The sequence below is a fragment of the Phacochoerus africanus genome, chromosome 2 (genome assembly GCF_016906955.1).
Source record: "Phacochoerus africanus isolate WHEZ1 chromosome 2, ROS_Pafr_v1, whole genome shotgun sequence".
Taxonomy (NCBI): Eukaryota; Metazoa; Chordata; class Mammalia; order Artiodactyla; family Suidae; genus Phacochoerus; species Phacochoerus africanus.
In genome coordinates, this window is record NC_062545.1 from 33,631,269 (window position 1) to 33,645,227 (window position 13,959).

General features: G+C 40.1%; 1 protein-coding gene and 1 pseudogene across 3 annotated transcripts in view; one reads left to right on the forward strand and one right to left on the reverse strand.

Annotated features, from left to right (window-relative positions):
• ARHGAP18 (Rho GTPase activating protein 18) overlaps positions 1-10,618 on the forward strand; it is a 135,797-nt gene extending 125,179 nt beyond the window's left edge. For 2 of the 3 annotated variants that reach the window (XM_047758934.1, XM_047758953.1), the window contains exons 13-15: positions 3,251-3,375; positions 7,816-7,880; positions 9,331-10,618. In XM_047758934.1, the coding sequence (XP_047614890.1) occupies positions 3,251-3,375; positions 7,816-7,880; positions 9,331-9,431 (291 nt within the window). In that variant the 3' untranslated portion in view covers positions 9,432-10,618. The remainder of the gene's footprint in view (positions 1-3,250; positions 3,376-7,815; positions 7,881-9,330) is intronic. The other variant, XM_047758943.1, reaches the window with a different exon arrangement.
• On the reverse strand, positions 6,152-6,492 carry LOC125121433 (60S ribosomal protein L35a-like; annotated as a pseudogene).
• Positions 10,619-13,959: the final 3,341 nt, after the last annotated feature.

Genomic DNA, 13,959 nt, shown 5'->3' on the forward strand with positions numbered 1-13,959 from the left:
TCTTTCCTTCCTTCTCCTCCCTCTCTCTCTCCTTCCTTCATTCCTTCTTTCTTTCTTAAACGACTGCACTTGTAGCATATAGAAGTTCCCAGGTCAGAGATTGAATCCAAGCTGTGGCAATGCTGGTTCCTTTAACCCACTATGCTGGCCGGGCAATCCAACCTACGTCTCTGCAGTGACCCAAGCCACCCTCTGCAGTGACCCAAGCTGCTGCAGTTGTGTTTCTTTGCTATTTTAGGGCCGCACCCATGGCATTTGGAGGTTCCCAGGCTAAGGGCTGAATCGGAGCTGTAGCCGCTGGCCTATATACCACAGCCACAGCAATGCAGGATCCAAGCTGCATCTGCAGCCTACACCCCAGCTCAAGGCAACACCGGATCCTTAACCCAGTGGGCAAGGCCAGGGATCAAACCTGCATCCTCCTAGATCCTAGTCAAGTTTGTTAACCACTGGGCCATGAAGGGAACTCTTGCAGTTGGATTCTTAACCCACTGTGCCACAGTGGGAACTCTGGCAGCTTGTTTCTTTTAGACAGTATTCCTAAGAATGCTTTTTGCAATTAAAGAAAATACTCCTTGGTATAGTTCTTTTTTTTTTTTTTCTGTTACTAACATAGCATTTTTAGGGAGAAATATTTTTTTGAGTGACTCATTTAATCAGTAAGCATTGATAGATGGCTATAGACATAACTCAGATATGTGCCATGTAACTAGAATACAGATGTCATATATTAGGATCCCCATCCTAAAAAATTCAGTGGAAAGGGGACATTCCTTTTGACTCTGTAGTGTCAAAACCTTCCCATGGAGTGTTTCATGGGGTTTTTGAGGTATTTGAGCTGGGCCTTGAAAAACGGATAGATAGCAGGGGATATTTCAGAAGGAGAGGAGAACGTATGTAAAGAGAGGGAAGCCTGAGTGTTTGTAGCAAATTTTGACTGTCCTCTTTTATTCAAACCATGGACTGTGCCGCAAGGAATAGTTAGTTGGGGGAGAAAGGCAGGGAGCTGAGGGAGGTTGCCGTATTCCTGAATTCTCTATGGCAATTTAATTTTTCTGGATTATTTTGCTTCTCTATAACTCATTTATTGTGGAGCTTCTGTTTATAATACCTTAATGATATTTTCACTTTAAATGTCAGCATAGGCTTGCCTGCCCTCTTTGGTGTTTTAGGGTTAGATAAGGTATAATTATGGAAACAGTTTTTGTCACCATGACTTTCACGAAAGCAAGCTTCTATGTACAGGTATTTGGCACTATGACTTGAGCAGAATTTTTTAACTTTTAAATAGGCATAAAGAAGATTTCAGTCTGCCAATCTTTAACCTGCTGTTCCCTCCGTAATATAATAATGATAAGAGACTAACAGAATCCGAATACCCATATTTGTTTCCCTGAAAGGACAAGGTGAATTGCATTTTATGAACACAGATGCAGTGCTTCAAATGTTGCTATTAGTTTTCACTGCAGCATTCCAGTTGTCAGGTTACAGTTTTTCACCTCTTAATGAAGAAATAGTTGAGGCCAGGCCAGCAGACAGAATGGCCACAGCAGGGTATAAGCTAGAGATGAACCCCAACGGAGAAGTGCATGTGACATCGTCCCTGAGTAATATGATACTTAATTGGCTGAATAACTGCTTTGGAAAAAGGTAACAACACGACCACATGAAAGGCCCCATCCATTGTAAGAAGTAGCTCGTTTTTCGAAACGTTGCAAATGAAAATCAAATCTAGCGTAGAATCAAGGAAAAAGGCAAATTCGACCTGTAAGCTGGAGGTGAGGTAGAGGTCAGAGAGTTGATAAGGTATCAAGCCAAAACATGCCCAGAAATTGTAAATCCACAAACCAAGCCAAGGGTCCAGGCTGACTGGGGGAGATAGAGCAGGAGTTGAGGGGTCTGGGCACAGGTTGAGACCCCCACTTCCTTCAGGGGTTGAGAAGTCAGGCTGGGCTGCTGGGAATGAAACCTCTCACCAGGCAGGTTGGCGAGGGGGCAATCCCACATGCTTTGCCTTTGTCTGGGCTTGAGGAGGGCTTCCCTGAGGGGTCAGCTGAGGATGCAGGCTGTCCCTGCAGGTGGAACAGGTGTTTGCAGCCCTTGGGGAAAGAAGCCACTGTCTTACCCAGTCCTGTGCTCCCTTGACAATGCCATGCAGTATCACTTTGTTTCTTTGCTATTCCCACGCTACCTCTCACATGTTACTGAGAAGCCATCTCTTATCTTTTGAGGGCACCTATGTTTTTATGCAGCCTGATCTAAAACCATATTATTTTTGTTAAACATCAAAAAGAATCACATTAATTCCACCTGTGGAATATTCACACTTTGTTTTAAAAAGAAGGCCATGTACATTGAAAAATGACATTGTTAGCACAAAAATAATATTGGGTGACAAAGGACTTGTGTCTTATTCATTTGCTAGGTCAATGGCACAATGCTTTGTACTCAGTAGATGCTTAGTAGATTTTGGTTGAATTAAACAGTATTTTTGGTGTTTAAAGCATTATATTGAAGCATGTTGTGCATGTTGTTCATCAGTTTGTTCAAGACATAGGGTTATAAATAAAAAATTAGTATTTATTTTAGCAGAACCATTAGGGCTTAATTAAACCTAATATTTCGAATGCCATAGCTGATATTTTGCTATGACAGTCCTCAAAATCTTTCTTTGATAGCCTCCCAAATACATAAAATGTCCTTAACATCTGTGGGCAAAGGATTTAAAATGGGTCATCCCAAGTTCAAAGTGTGTGGTCACAGAGTAAGCTCATCAGCCATGTGAGGAGCAGATACCATGCAGATATAGTAGAGTATACTAACTTTTTTCTGTTTTTTGTGAAATTTTGTGACTACGCAGGGAGACCTTAAAAATGCATACATTGCAAAGCACACCAAGTAACTTCTTTCTGATTCAATTTCATAAATTGCTACGTGAAGAAGCACCCTCTAGTAGATAACACTCAGAAATCAGCACTTAATACGGCAGTAATGGTTATTGCTGTCATTCTTTACATCTTTAAAAATAATTAAGCATTGCTGCACAGGCTTTATAAAGTTCCCCTATCACCATTAAGAGGATATTTGAGGTTTGATGTAATTTAGCAAATTACATTATACAGTAGTTAAGGTTTTTATGTAGTGAAGTAAAATGCGTGGTAGTTAAGGACACTTACCATATAATGCATTGTACAGAGTTACATGTTCCAGCTGCTGCCAGCTTTGTTCCAGTGTCATTATTGCTTTGCAGGCTGACGTTCCTCAGGGAGTGATTCGAGTGCAAGCTCCCCATCTTTCGAAAGTTTCCATGGCAATACAGCTAACTGAAGAACTCAAAGCCAGTGATGTACTTGCCAGGTTTCTCAGCCAAGAAAGGTAGAGGCCTGTTTTGTTTTAATTATTTCATGGCATAACTCACTTGCATTTTCCCCCCTTCCCCTCCTCTCCTCCCTCCCTCCCCCCACCGCCGCCCCCCCCCCCTTTTCTTTTTTTAAACTATGGGTGGTGTGAAGGACATAAAAATTTTGCCTTCCCAGCAGAAAAGAAAAGCAGACCTAGCAATTAGACTATCAGAATGGGTTGAGTTCCCTGGGTGTAGTTTGTGTTCAGGTGGAGCCTGTCTTAAGCAGGATGTCTGTCGGAGCATTCCTTCACTGTGCCTGCAGTGGGCCCTGCACGTGAGGCCACTCTATCTTCTTTCCAGAATATGTTGATTGGAGGTGAATTACTGTGTGGAGGGTGTCAGGAAAATCGAGCATTAGAATTCAGAGGGACAAAAAAAAAAACAACAAAAAACAAAGATACAGTGTCTTCTGTGAAATAGAAAGAATACAAAGAAAAGCTTAAATTTTCAAAGAGGAGGACTCAAGAAATGGAGAGAGGACAGCTGGTCCCTGGAGCTTTGAAGTCACAAGGACAAAGCGCACCATCCACAATAGGGGAGATCAGCCTGCCTTCTGCTGTGGGGCTGCTGGGACAGGCGTGGTCCTTTAAAAGCTGTTGCTATCCCTTCAGTATGTTTCTGAGACATTTGACAGTATCTTTTCTTGCCTTTCAGAGGTTCAAACAGGGTATGGGTATATCAGTGTTTGCTTTCTTATTTTTAGTTAAAATTGTATTTTAATGCCCCCCCCCGTTTCTACTCCCCAAAAGAAACAAATCTAACTTTTTTTTTTTTTAAAGATAGAGACATCAGGGATGGTGGCACCTTAGCTTCTTAATACTCTGTTTTCGTCTCCCATAGAATTGAATCTCATTCTGACATTCACCATTTCTGCCAGAACTTCTCCAATGTTAATACCGAACCACATGTAGTTAATATGTCTCTGCTCTGAGGCCCTCTGCTAGATGTTGGAAGGGGTATAAAAAAGATTTTAAAGTCTCTTCCCTTGGGGTTTGGAAATTGGGAAAAGAGATGAGCCCGTGGAGTTAACAGATGGTGATGAAATAGACACTTAGTGGTAATTCTGGGCTTTGAATAAGCCGCTGTGCTCTGAAGGAAGTACCTTGATTACTTCTGTGTGTTTTTTGTTTGTTTGTTTTTGTCTTTTTTGTCTTTTAGGGCTGCACCGGCAACATATGGAGGTTCCCCAGCTAGAGGTCAAATTGATGCCGTAGCCACTGGCTTACACCAGAGCCACAGCAACACGGGATCTGAGCCACGTCTGCAACCTACACCATAGCTCATGGCAATGCCAGATCCTTAACCCACTGAGTGAGGCCAGGGATCAAACCCGAATCCTCATGGATGGTAGTCAGATTCGTTAACCACTGAGCCACAACGGGAACTCCCCGATTACTTCTGTTTTACTGATAAGAAGACTGAGACTTTGCAAGGGCATGCATTTCATAGCTGGTGGAGGGAGCTGACTTCTTCATCTGTGGTTTCCATCTCCAAAGAAAATCCTTTAACCCCTCTGCATACCAGCTAGAGGGTCCTGGGGGCCCAGCAGGGGGCTGGGGGCCATTGGAGCAGAGTGAGGGTAGATAGGCTGGGCTGCTTGGAATTTGGGGGGGATTTAGTCCTGGGAGCAATCAGAGTTTCTTGGGTGTCTGGTCCTGAAAAGGCATCTCCTCTTGAGCAGTCAGTCCACTTCCTCTCTACTTCCTGCTGTGACCAAGTAGATCCCTTGCCAGTTCTTCCCACTGCGGATGGCCTCCCATTCTCTCCCAGAGTGTGTATCCGAAGATCCGGCCAGACTTCAGATCTTAGCAGCTCTTCTAATAAGCTAGACGTGGGTTCGTTTCCACTATTTACCTGCAGGACCCAAGCACTTTCTGAACTTTCGTGTTCCTCTACTTGCCAGTAATACAAGGTGTGACCATGAATTTGTATGATATGTTCCATGGTGACTTTAATATTCAGGGTAGAATGAGATAATTCTGAGAAGGCCTATTCTTAGAAGAAAGCACAGTTTTGTGAGGGTTGCCCTTTGTATATTTGGATTTTCTGCTTTTGCTTTTATTAAGCATTTGCTACTTCCTAAAGTGGACTCCCTTATTCTACCTCCTCTCTTCTCCCCATCCTGCTCCTCCCAGAGGAAAGTCTGGTAAACTTCTCTGTTCATCTGCCTTTTCTCCCCTGAGTCCTCAGCCCGTTCCCTTATGCTTGAGAAGAGTGGGAGCAGATGATCCCACAATACCAGCTTTTCCTGTTTCATCTTAGGCTAGTTTTTAGAATCTCTGTTAATCTCAAGTTCCTTATTGTAGACGTGGACCTTACCTTATAGCCTGGTGATAATTAATTGGGAAAATGACCATGAAACTCACGGGACTATCTGTCTGGGCCATCTAATAAGTGAAATTCTCAATACATGTTTATATATATATATATATATATCTTCCACATTATCCCCTCCTTCTCCCATTTGCATTCCACTTATAAAGTGGGAAACCCTACTTTCCCCCATCCTTTTCCTCCCCTGCTTTCTTTACCAAAGCCAAGAACACACGAGTGATATATAATACATATACAATAGGTGACACTGTCATTCCCCAGTCTAAGATAATGGCTGCTGCCTTTTCTTTAATTAGGGATAGTTGATTCGTATTAAGTGGAAGCTTGTGTATACCAGGAAATTCAGTGCAGGTTTCTTTTTGTTTCTTTTTTTTTTTAAACAAGAGAACAAGTCCACTTTTTAAAATTTACTTTTCAATAAGTTGAAATCCTTGAAGGGTACAGCATCGCATGGATTCTGTGTCTAATGGCCTTGGCAGGAAGGTTGCTTTGGAGTTTGGCATGAACCGTGCCACTGTGGCCATGAGCAGGAGTTACCTTTCCCCAGATCACCCTGGTTTTGTTAGGTTTTCTCCGGGAGTCACTGTGTTATTCTTTGCTTTGTACACATAAGCCCATCTCTTGCCTAGATAAAATTCAGTTTCATCTCGGGCATAAACACCTTCAATTTGAAGAAGAGCTGTGTGCTCCCTCTGGTTCCAGAGACCTCACTTAGAACCAGCAAAAATGGCCTTAGACCACGACCTTCCAGACATGCTGGTTGTTTGTGAAGTCCTGTTCCCAGCAGGCCTCCGCAGGCTCCAAGATGGCTGGAAGAGCTCAGGTTTCTTTAAAGTGGAATAAGAACATAGATACTGGCGAAGCAATCTGAGAGCAATATATGACTGGATTTTTTGTCCCCTGGTCTCCCAAAACCATCCATTTGGTTTTCATAGAGTGACTCTTTCAATGGTCATAGTTTTATAGGGTCAGGTACTGTTTTAAAAATGAAAATAGACTTATTATTTAATTTCACAAATAAGCATACACCAGTCTGGGGACGGAGTGGGTGGTCTCTTGGTCCGGATGCAGCCCAGCAGGGCGGATCTTAAGTGCGAGGACACCCACAGCCCTGAGTGTTCAGTGTGCCACTGACAGAGGGGATGGGGTCGGGTAACCAGATGAGCCCTTATGTGGTGGGTTAGGAAAGGCTCTCCTGTTTCACATTTTTCTAATGGTCTGAAATTCAAAATTCTGACCTGGTTTTCTCTTCTCACTTCCAGAATCTGTGTTCTCAGGGTCTTCTATCAGTGGTTCACAAACCGTTCTGTGTACCAGACTTCATTGGACAGCATTTAAAAAGCAGATTCTTGGGCTTGATCTAGATGTTCTAAATCAGAGTTTGTAGAGCTCTGGATCTGATGTTTAGCAGATTTCCCAGGTGGTTTGTATACAGGGATTTTTGTAAACCCCTGTGTTTTATCAATTTTTTATCCTTTAAAGCCAATGTTCTGGAGAGTTTATTCTTTGAAGAGTATAAACCTGTACATGGATCCTATTTATCAAGTCTTCATCATGAGGGTTTGCTTCTATCTTGAGTGTATGTCTCTCCCGTGTTTGGACAGTCACCACAGGGAGGCTCGTGAACCACGTCCTATTCTTTATACTGTTAGAGCTGTCAGTGCAGCAAACCCGTGACAAATACCTGTTGCATAAATGCAGCGTGAAAACTAAGGTGAAAAAGTTTCTTCTTATAGTTTTATGAGGACCATTTTGGCCCCTATGCAATGTAGGTGACCATATTAATAATTTTATTGGTAGCTAAAATGTTGTGATTTTCTTTTTAACTTTACAAATTTAGATACTGGTTTTATTTCACCTTCAGATATTTGATTCCATTTGTTTACTTTAATTTACAGGTGTGACATTTTTATTACCTATTCAGCACATTTAACAGATGGGGAAATACAAATGTGTAGATAATTATAGTATGTCTAAGTTATGAATTTCCCATACAAGCTACAATTCCCCAAGCACATTAAAGTGATTTACTTGCAAGCTGTCTGATGATACAACTAATCTGTTCATTTTGTCCCTAGTAGTGGGGTTGCCCAGACTCTCAAGAATGGGGAAGTTTCTTTGTATGAAATTGGAGGAAATATCGGTAAGCATATTTTATCTTTGTATTCCATACACTGATTTGACATTGCCAGTGGTTACTATTTTTATCTTTGGTAGAGAAAGGTAAACTAGAAGTAAAATAGAGCGTGCTGTAGGACGTTCCCATTGTGGCTCAGCAATTTACGAACCTGACTAGTAACCATAAAAATGTGGGTTCGATCCCTGGCCTCACTTGGTGGGTTAAGGATCAGATCTTGCCATGAACTGTGGTGTAGGTTGAAGACGCGGCTCAGATCTGGTGTTGCTGTGGCTGTGGCATAGGCTGGCGGCTGCAGCTCTGATTTGACCACCTAACCTGGGAGCTTCCATATGCTGCAGGTGTCTCCCGAAAAAGCAAAATACATATAAATATGGCATGCTGTAGATAGTTGATAAATACTGTGGATTTTTTTTTTTTTTTTTTTTGGTGGTCTGTTCTGGCTGTCTTAGAGCTCCTTCTGTAGAAATGCCCACCTATGTGGAATCTGAGCTGAAGTCAAGTTCCCTAAAATAGAAATAACTTCTAAAATAGTTAATTAGGTTTTTAAAAATTTTCTTTTTTGCATGCTAGTGTTGCATCTTAATAAAGGAAGTAATTGAGTTTATTTGAGACCAAGATGACACTTTTATTATGGTACACTACTAGATATTTTTAGTGAAAGCAGAAGTTATTTTTTGCTGTTATTGATTGCCTACTGAATAATATACATATGCGTACATAAACGTATTGGTAACTTATGAAATTGAAATAGGATAAATGGATTAGACGGTGTCTCATATTCTATTTGCCTACTTGTAATTAGCAACGGGCCATACTCAACTCCTTATTAAAATTTAAACCAAACCTTTTCTCTTTTTTTGACCCTTAAAATGGTAACAGTGAAGTTGTCAACAAATAACTGAAACGGTATTGAGTTCGAAATAGTAATTGAAAATATTTTAAGGTTAAGTTTTGCAGAATTTTTTTTCTAGGACTTAAAAATGTCAGTAAATATTGGGAGTTGAATACAAGTGTGTGAAGTCTCCTTCTGAAAACTTTAATAAACCACAACTCCATTAGAAATCTGCATTGTTATCTCTATTAATAAAGGTCAAGGACTATACATGTGATTTTGCATTTTGCTATTAGATATTGGAAATTAAGCATGGTTCCTTTTTTAGGACAATTCAAACTGTTGCTTGCCACTGTTAGTAAAGGTGAGTAAGCTTTTAAGGAACCATTTAAAAGCCCATCACAGAAAGTATTTTCAGCTTCCTAAATTAATCTGAAACCTGACTACTCAGTTGACTTTTCCAATATTTGGCCAAGTCTTTTAATATTATGGGAGACAGGAAGAAAAAAAAAAAAAGAACTATTTGGAAGTGTAAGACTTCAGAGTTAAACTTGGTCTTGAATTTAAAATTGCATCCCTATCTCCCCACTGGGTTAAACTGATGCAACATCTCTTTAACAGGAGAACGCTGCCTTGATGACGACACTTATATGAAGGACTTATATCAGCTGAACCCAAATGCTGAGTGGGTTATAAAGTCCAAACCATCACAGAAGACTTAAATTGCAGATAACCACAAGGACTTCCATAGGAATACTTGCTGGGTCAAGAGTGTAAAAAAAGAAACGGCAGGACTCTTATTTTTCAAATGTACCCAACTATTGAATAGGGACACACTGAAGCCTTAAGAAGTTATAGATTTGTGCTGCTGCCAGTTATGTTAATTATTAAGATTATTATTAGAAAACAAATGTCTCTGGCGTGAGAAGGAAGAGGCTTAATTATTAAGCTTGTAGGCTATTTTCATATACTCTGTGAAATGTGTCCAGATGTGACACCAGGTTTGTATATGAAAATACACGGTCTCCCCTCTCACTTTTTTTTCTTTGAAAGTGATATATACAGTAATACATGCTTTTTCACCTTTCTCTTCTCCTGACATCTGCCTTCCCCCAGTGAGGTTGGCTTTGCAACCGAAAAGGTAACAAGTACCAGGTATGGCAAGTTGTGAAGACAGTTCATCTTCCAGGAGACCGAATTCAGCAGTGTTCCCATCACTGTCGAATGTGAACATTCATCTCTCTGAATCATTTGTTCAAACAATAGCATCCCACTTCTTCCTGCTGTATCACATGAAGTGATTTGCATTTTTTTTCAGTCCACCTGACATATGTGCACAGAACTGTATCCACTATCAAGAAAATAGAACTGTCAGAAACTGCCAATTATTACCGCACCATTTAAGACTTAGATACTCAGAATAAATAAGATAGTTCCACCTGGAATAACTGGATTATGGATAAGAAGAGAGCAAAAGCCAAATCACTTCATGCCTGCGGTAGCCTTCTGACTGAAATGTGAAACATTGTAGCTGGCTTTAGCTATTGTCATAGTAGCAGTATAAACACGCATAAGAGTATGATCCAGTAATTGTCGAGAATGTGTCCAACTGAAATAGAGGGATTTTTTTTTTTTTAAACTCATAAATAAGTCAGTAGGAAGCGTTATTCTTCTGGGTATGACACAGTCCTACAAACAAGCTTTTGTTTGTGTACTTCTTTAAATAACCAGAGCGCATTTATTAAAGTGCTATGGAGAGGACTATTCCCAGAGATTTTAAGGCGCAAACCATATTGCAACAAGAGATGAGCCCCCGTGCTGTAAATAAGAGGAAGGAAGTGAGAGAGAAATGTTCAATATTTTATGAGTTTAGAGTGTAGTAAATAAAAGGTGATGTAAATGAATGTTCCACAAACTGTGTTCATGATACTTTGAGTAGGACCTTAGGAAAAACTGCGCATTCTCAGAAGCTCTTGATGTCACTCTAATTAGGAGGGAAAAATGCTGCTAATGAGAACAGTCGCAAATTTCTCGCATATAATTACAAGAGCAGCCTGTGGATATGATCACTGAAGTAACTTTGTGGTGATTTGTGCCATTGCTTTTTATTTAAAATTTTTTTATAATTAAATGCATTAAAAAAAAAACTACCTTCTCTTGGAATCATTACTTTTCATCCTCTCCACTCACAAATGGGATAATAGACAATTTTTGTTTTTCTTGAAAGCCACTCTGTCACTGCTCCTGCTGCTCCTGTGTCAGTTTTAAAGTGGGAAGACGTGGGAGATAGAAATTTGTTTCCTTCCTTAGTTTTTTGCTTATGCAAATTTCTAATCTTTGGTTTTCCAGACACACTATATTCTATTTATGATTTGGACAGCATACATGAATTTCTCAGTAACATGTTTTATTAATGTTTTCATTTAATGAAAATAATTAACAATATAGAAGCAGAAATCAAGTGCTTAATACATTTTAGAGATGCCCAACTTAAATAAGATGAGTGAATATGATAACGTAGATAAGTGTCTTCCGAAAGCACCTGTCACTAACTTCACTTTGTTTACTACTTTCAGCAACGAGTGGGGGAGGGTACAAGAGGTTTTTGATGAAGAAAAAGTACCAGATCTCAGTAAATAAATGTGAAAACGCCATTTTATTTTGAGTTCTTCTTGGAAGTTATGGCCCATGTTCATTGACAATGAACAATATTGCATTTAAATAACCAAGAAAGTTTTCTGTCTATACGTCTAAGGAGAAATTTATTATTTTTTTAAATTATTTTTTTTTTTTGTCTTTTTAGGGCCACACCCCTGGCATGTGGAGGTTCCCAGGCCAGAGGTCGAATCAGAGCTGTAGCCGGCAGGCCCACACCACAGCCCCAACAATGCTGGATCCGAGCTGTGCTTATGACAATGCCAGATCCTTAACCCAAAATGAATTAATAAGTGAGCAAGGCCGGGGATCGAACCCACGCCTCATGGATGCTAGTCGGGTTCGTTAACCACTGATCCACGACAGGAACTCCATAAGGAGAAACTTAGTAGTGTAGATCCTCAAATATAAACAGTCTGGCATTTTTCCAAGTGCTTTTTCTATGATTTTTTTTTTTCCCTAGTGAATTTTAAATCTTAGGGTAAATTAGTTTTTATTTATTTGTATGTGAGGTAAAGTAAAAATAATACATATATTTTCTTTGCATCTCAAACATCCTAATTCCTAAAAAAAAAAAAAAGCTGGTATTTATAGAAAACTGGTTGCTCTGTTAATATTTTGGAAATGCCTTCTCTTTTCTGAAGGGGATTATTGTGATCCTTTATAGTTACGCAGTATTTCCTTACTGCTGCTATAGAATTCAGTGTAAACTCCTTGCTAGCACTCTTTAGGAAAAGTCTGTTCATTTTACTCACTTTGTGAGATTTTTTTTTTTATGACTGTCTTTTCCCACTTTTCAAGTTAGACTGGATTGTACTTTCAACCTCATTGTCTTGATTTCTCATCTATTGATCAGTAGGTGGCACTATTGGTCAGGAATTCCTTTGCAGCTAAACTGGGACGTTTTGAAAGTGAATCTTCTGAGTTCATAGCATGTGGTTAGGACTCAGTGTCATGCATCCGTAAGACAGGTAAGAGCATCTTGGATCTCCCACTTGGATCACTGTGAAAATTGTAAATAATAATTAATTTCAGAGTTTCTGTGTTGAGTCTATTAGTCTGGTTTTTTTTATCCTTAACTTGTTGAGTGAAGAGGGAGGAGGTTTTTCTGAGCCACGAAATGTTTTGGCAATGTCTATTTCAAGCAGAACATCCACAATAAGAGAAGACAGTGGACCAGGAAATTAAAAAGAGGGATGTCTGAGAGTATAAAAAGACCTCTATCCTTAGTGTATATGTGTTTTGTTTCTATATTCAACAAATATTTGCTGGGTACCTGCATGTATGTAGCAGACATTGTCTACCCTTGGGTACATCAGTGAGCAAAAGAGCTCTGCTCTCACTGAGCTTACACTCTAATGGAGAGAGACAAGTGAATAATCAACATGAAGTAATAAGTATAGTCAGCCTTCCATATCCAGAGGTCCATGGAATAAAAATATTTGAAAGACAATCTAGAAAGTTCCAAAAAGCATAACTTGAATTTGCTATGCTCTGGCAACTATTTACATAGCCTTTACATTGTATTAACAGTTACTTACCTAGCATTTACATTGCAGCGGGTATTATAAGGAATCTAGAGATGATTTAAAGCATATGGGGGGAGTTCCCACTGTGGCACAGTGGGTTAAGAACCTGACTGCAGCCACTCGGGTCGGTAGAGTGGCGTGGGGTTAAAGGATCAAGTGTTGGCGGCAGCTGTGGTGTAGGTTGCAGCTGCAGTTCATATCCAATCCCTAGATTGAGAACGTCCATGTGATGCAGGTGCAGCCATTAACAATAAAAATAAAAAGTGTATGGGAGGATGTGCATAGGTTATATGCAAAAACCGTACCATTTTTTCCCATATTTTAAAGGTTTACTAAAGTTTAGTTGACTTACAATGTTGTGGTAATTTATGCTGTGCAACAAAGTGATTCAGTTGTACATATACATATATTCATTCTTTTTCAGGTTCTTTTCCCGTGTAGATTCTCACTGAATATTGGGTAGAGTTCCCTGTGCTCTATAGCAGGTCCTTGTTGGCCAGTCATTCCGTGTGCCACAGTGAATACTGCACCATGTTACACAGGGCATCCATGGATTTTGATACCTGCTAGGGTCCTGGGGGAACCAATCCTCCAATGATACCAAAGGATGGCTGTAAGTAAAATTATATAGTATGTTGAAAGGATGTAAGCACAATGGAGACAGAAAAAAAGATGAGCAGGGTAAGTGTGACAAATAATGGAGGCATAGACTCAATCCAATAGTAAGCAGGGGCCTTGTTGAATATCTAAATCTGAGCAAAGGCTTGAAGGATGTGGATATCTGAAAGAAGAACCTTCCCGATAGGGAAAAAACAGAACAAAAGGGCCAAGGCAGAAACCTGTCTGCTTCCCAAGGTGAGCAAGGGTAGCGTCACGGCCAGAGTGCATTGAGAACCCGTGAAAGTCATGGATGAGGTCAGAGAGGTAACATGGGGGTAAGGCATGGAAACAAGACCATGGAGGGCCTTGTATGAGGGGAGCCATAATTTATTCAAATCAAAACATTTCTGAGAATTAAACAAGACACTGTTGATAAAGGCAATAGCTGTGGAGTGCTAAGTGTCAG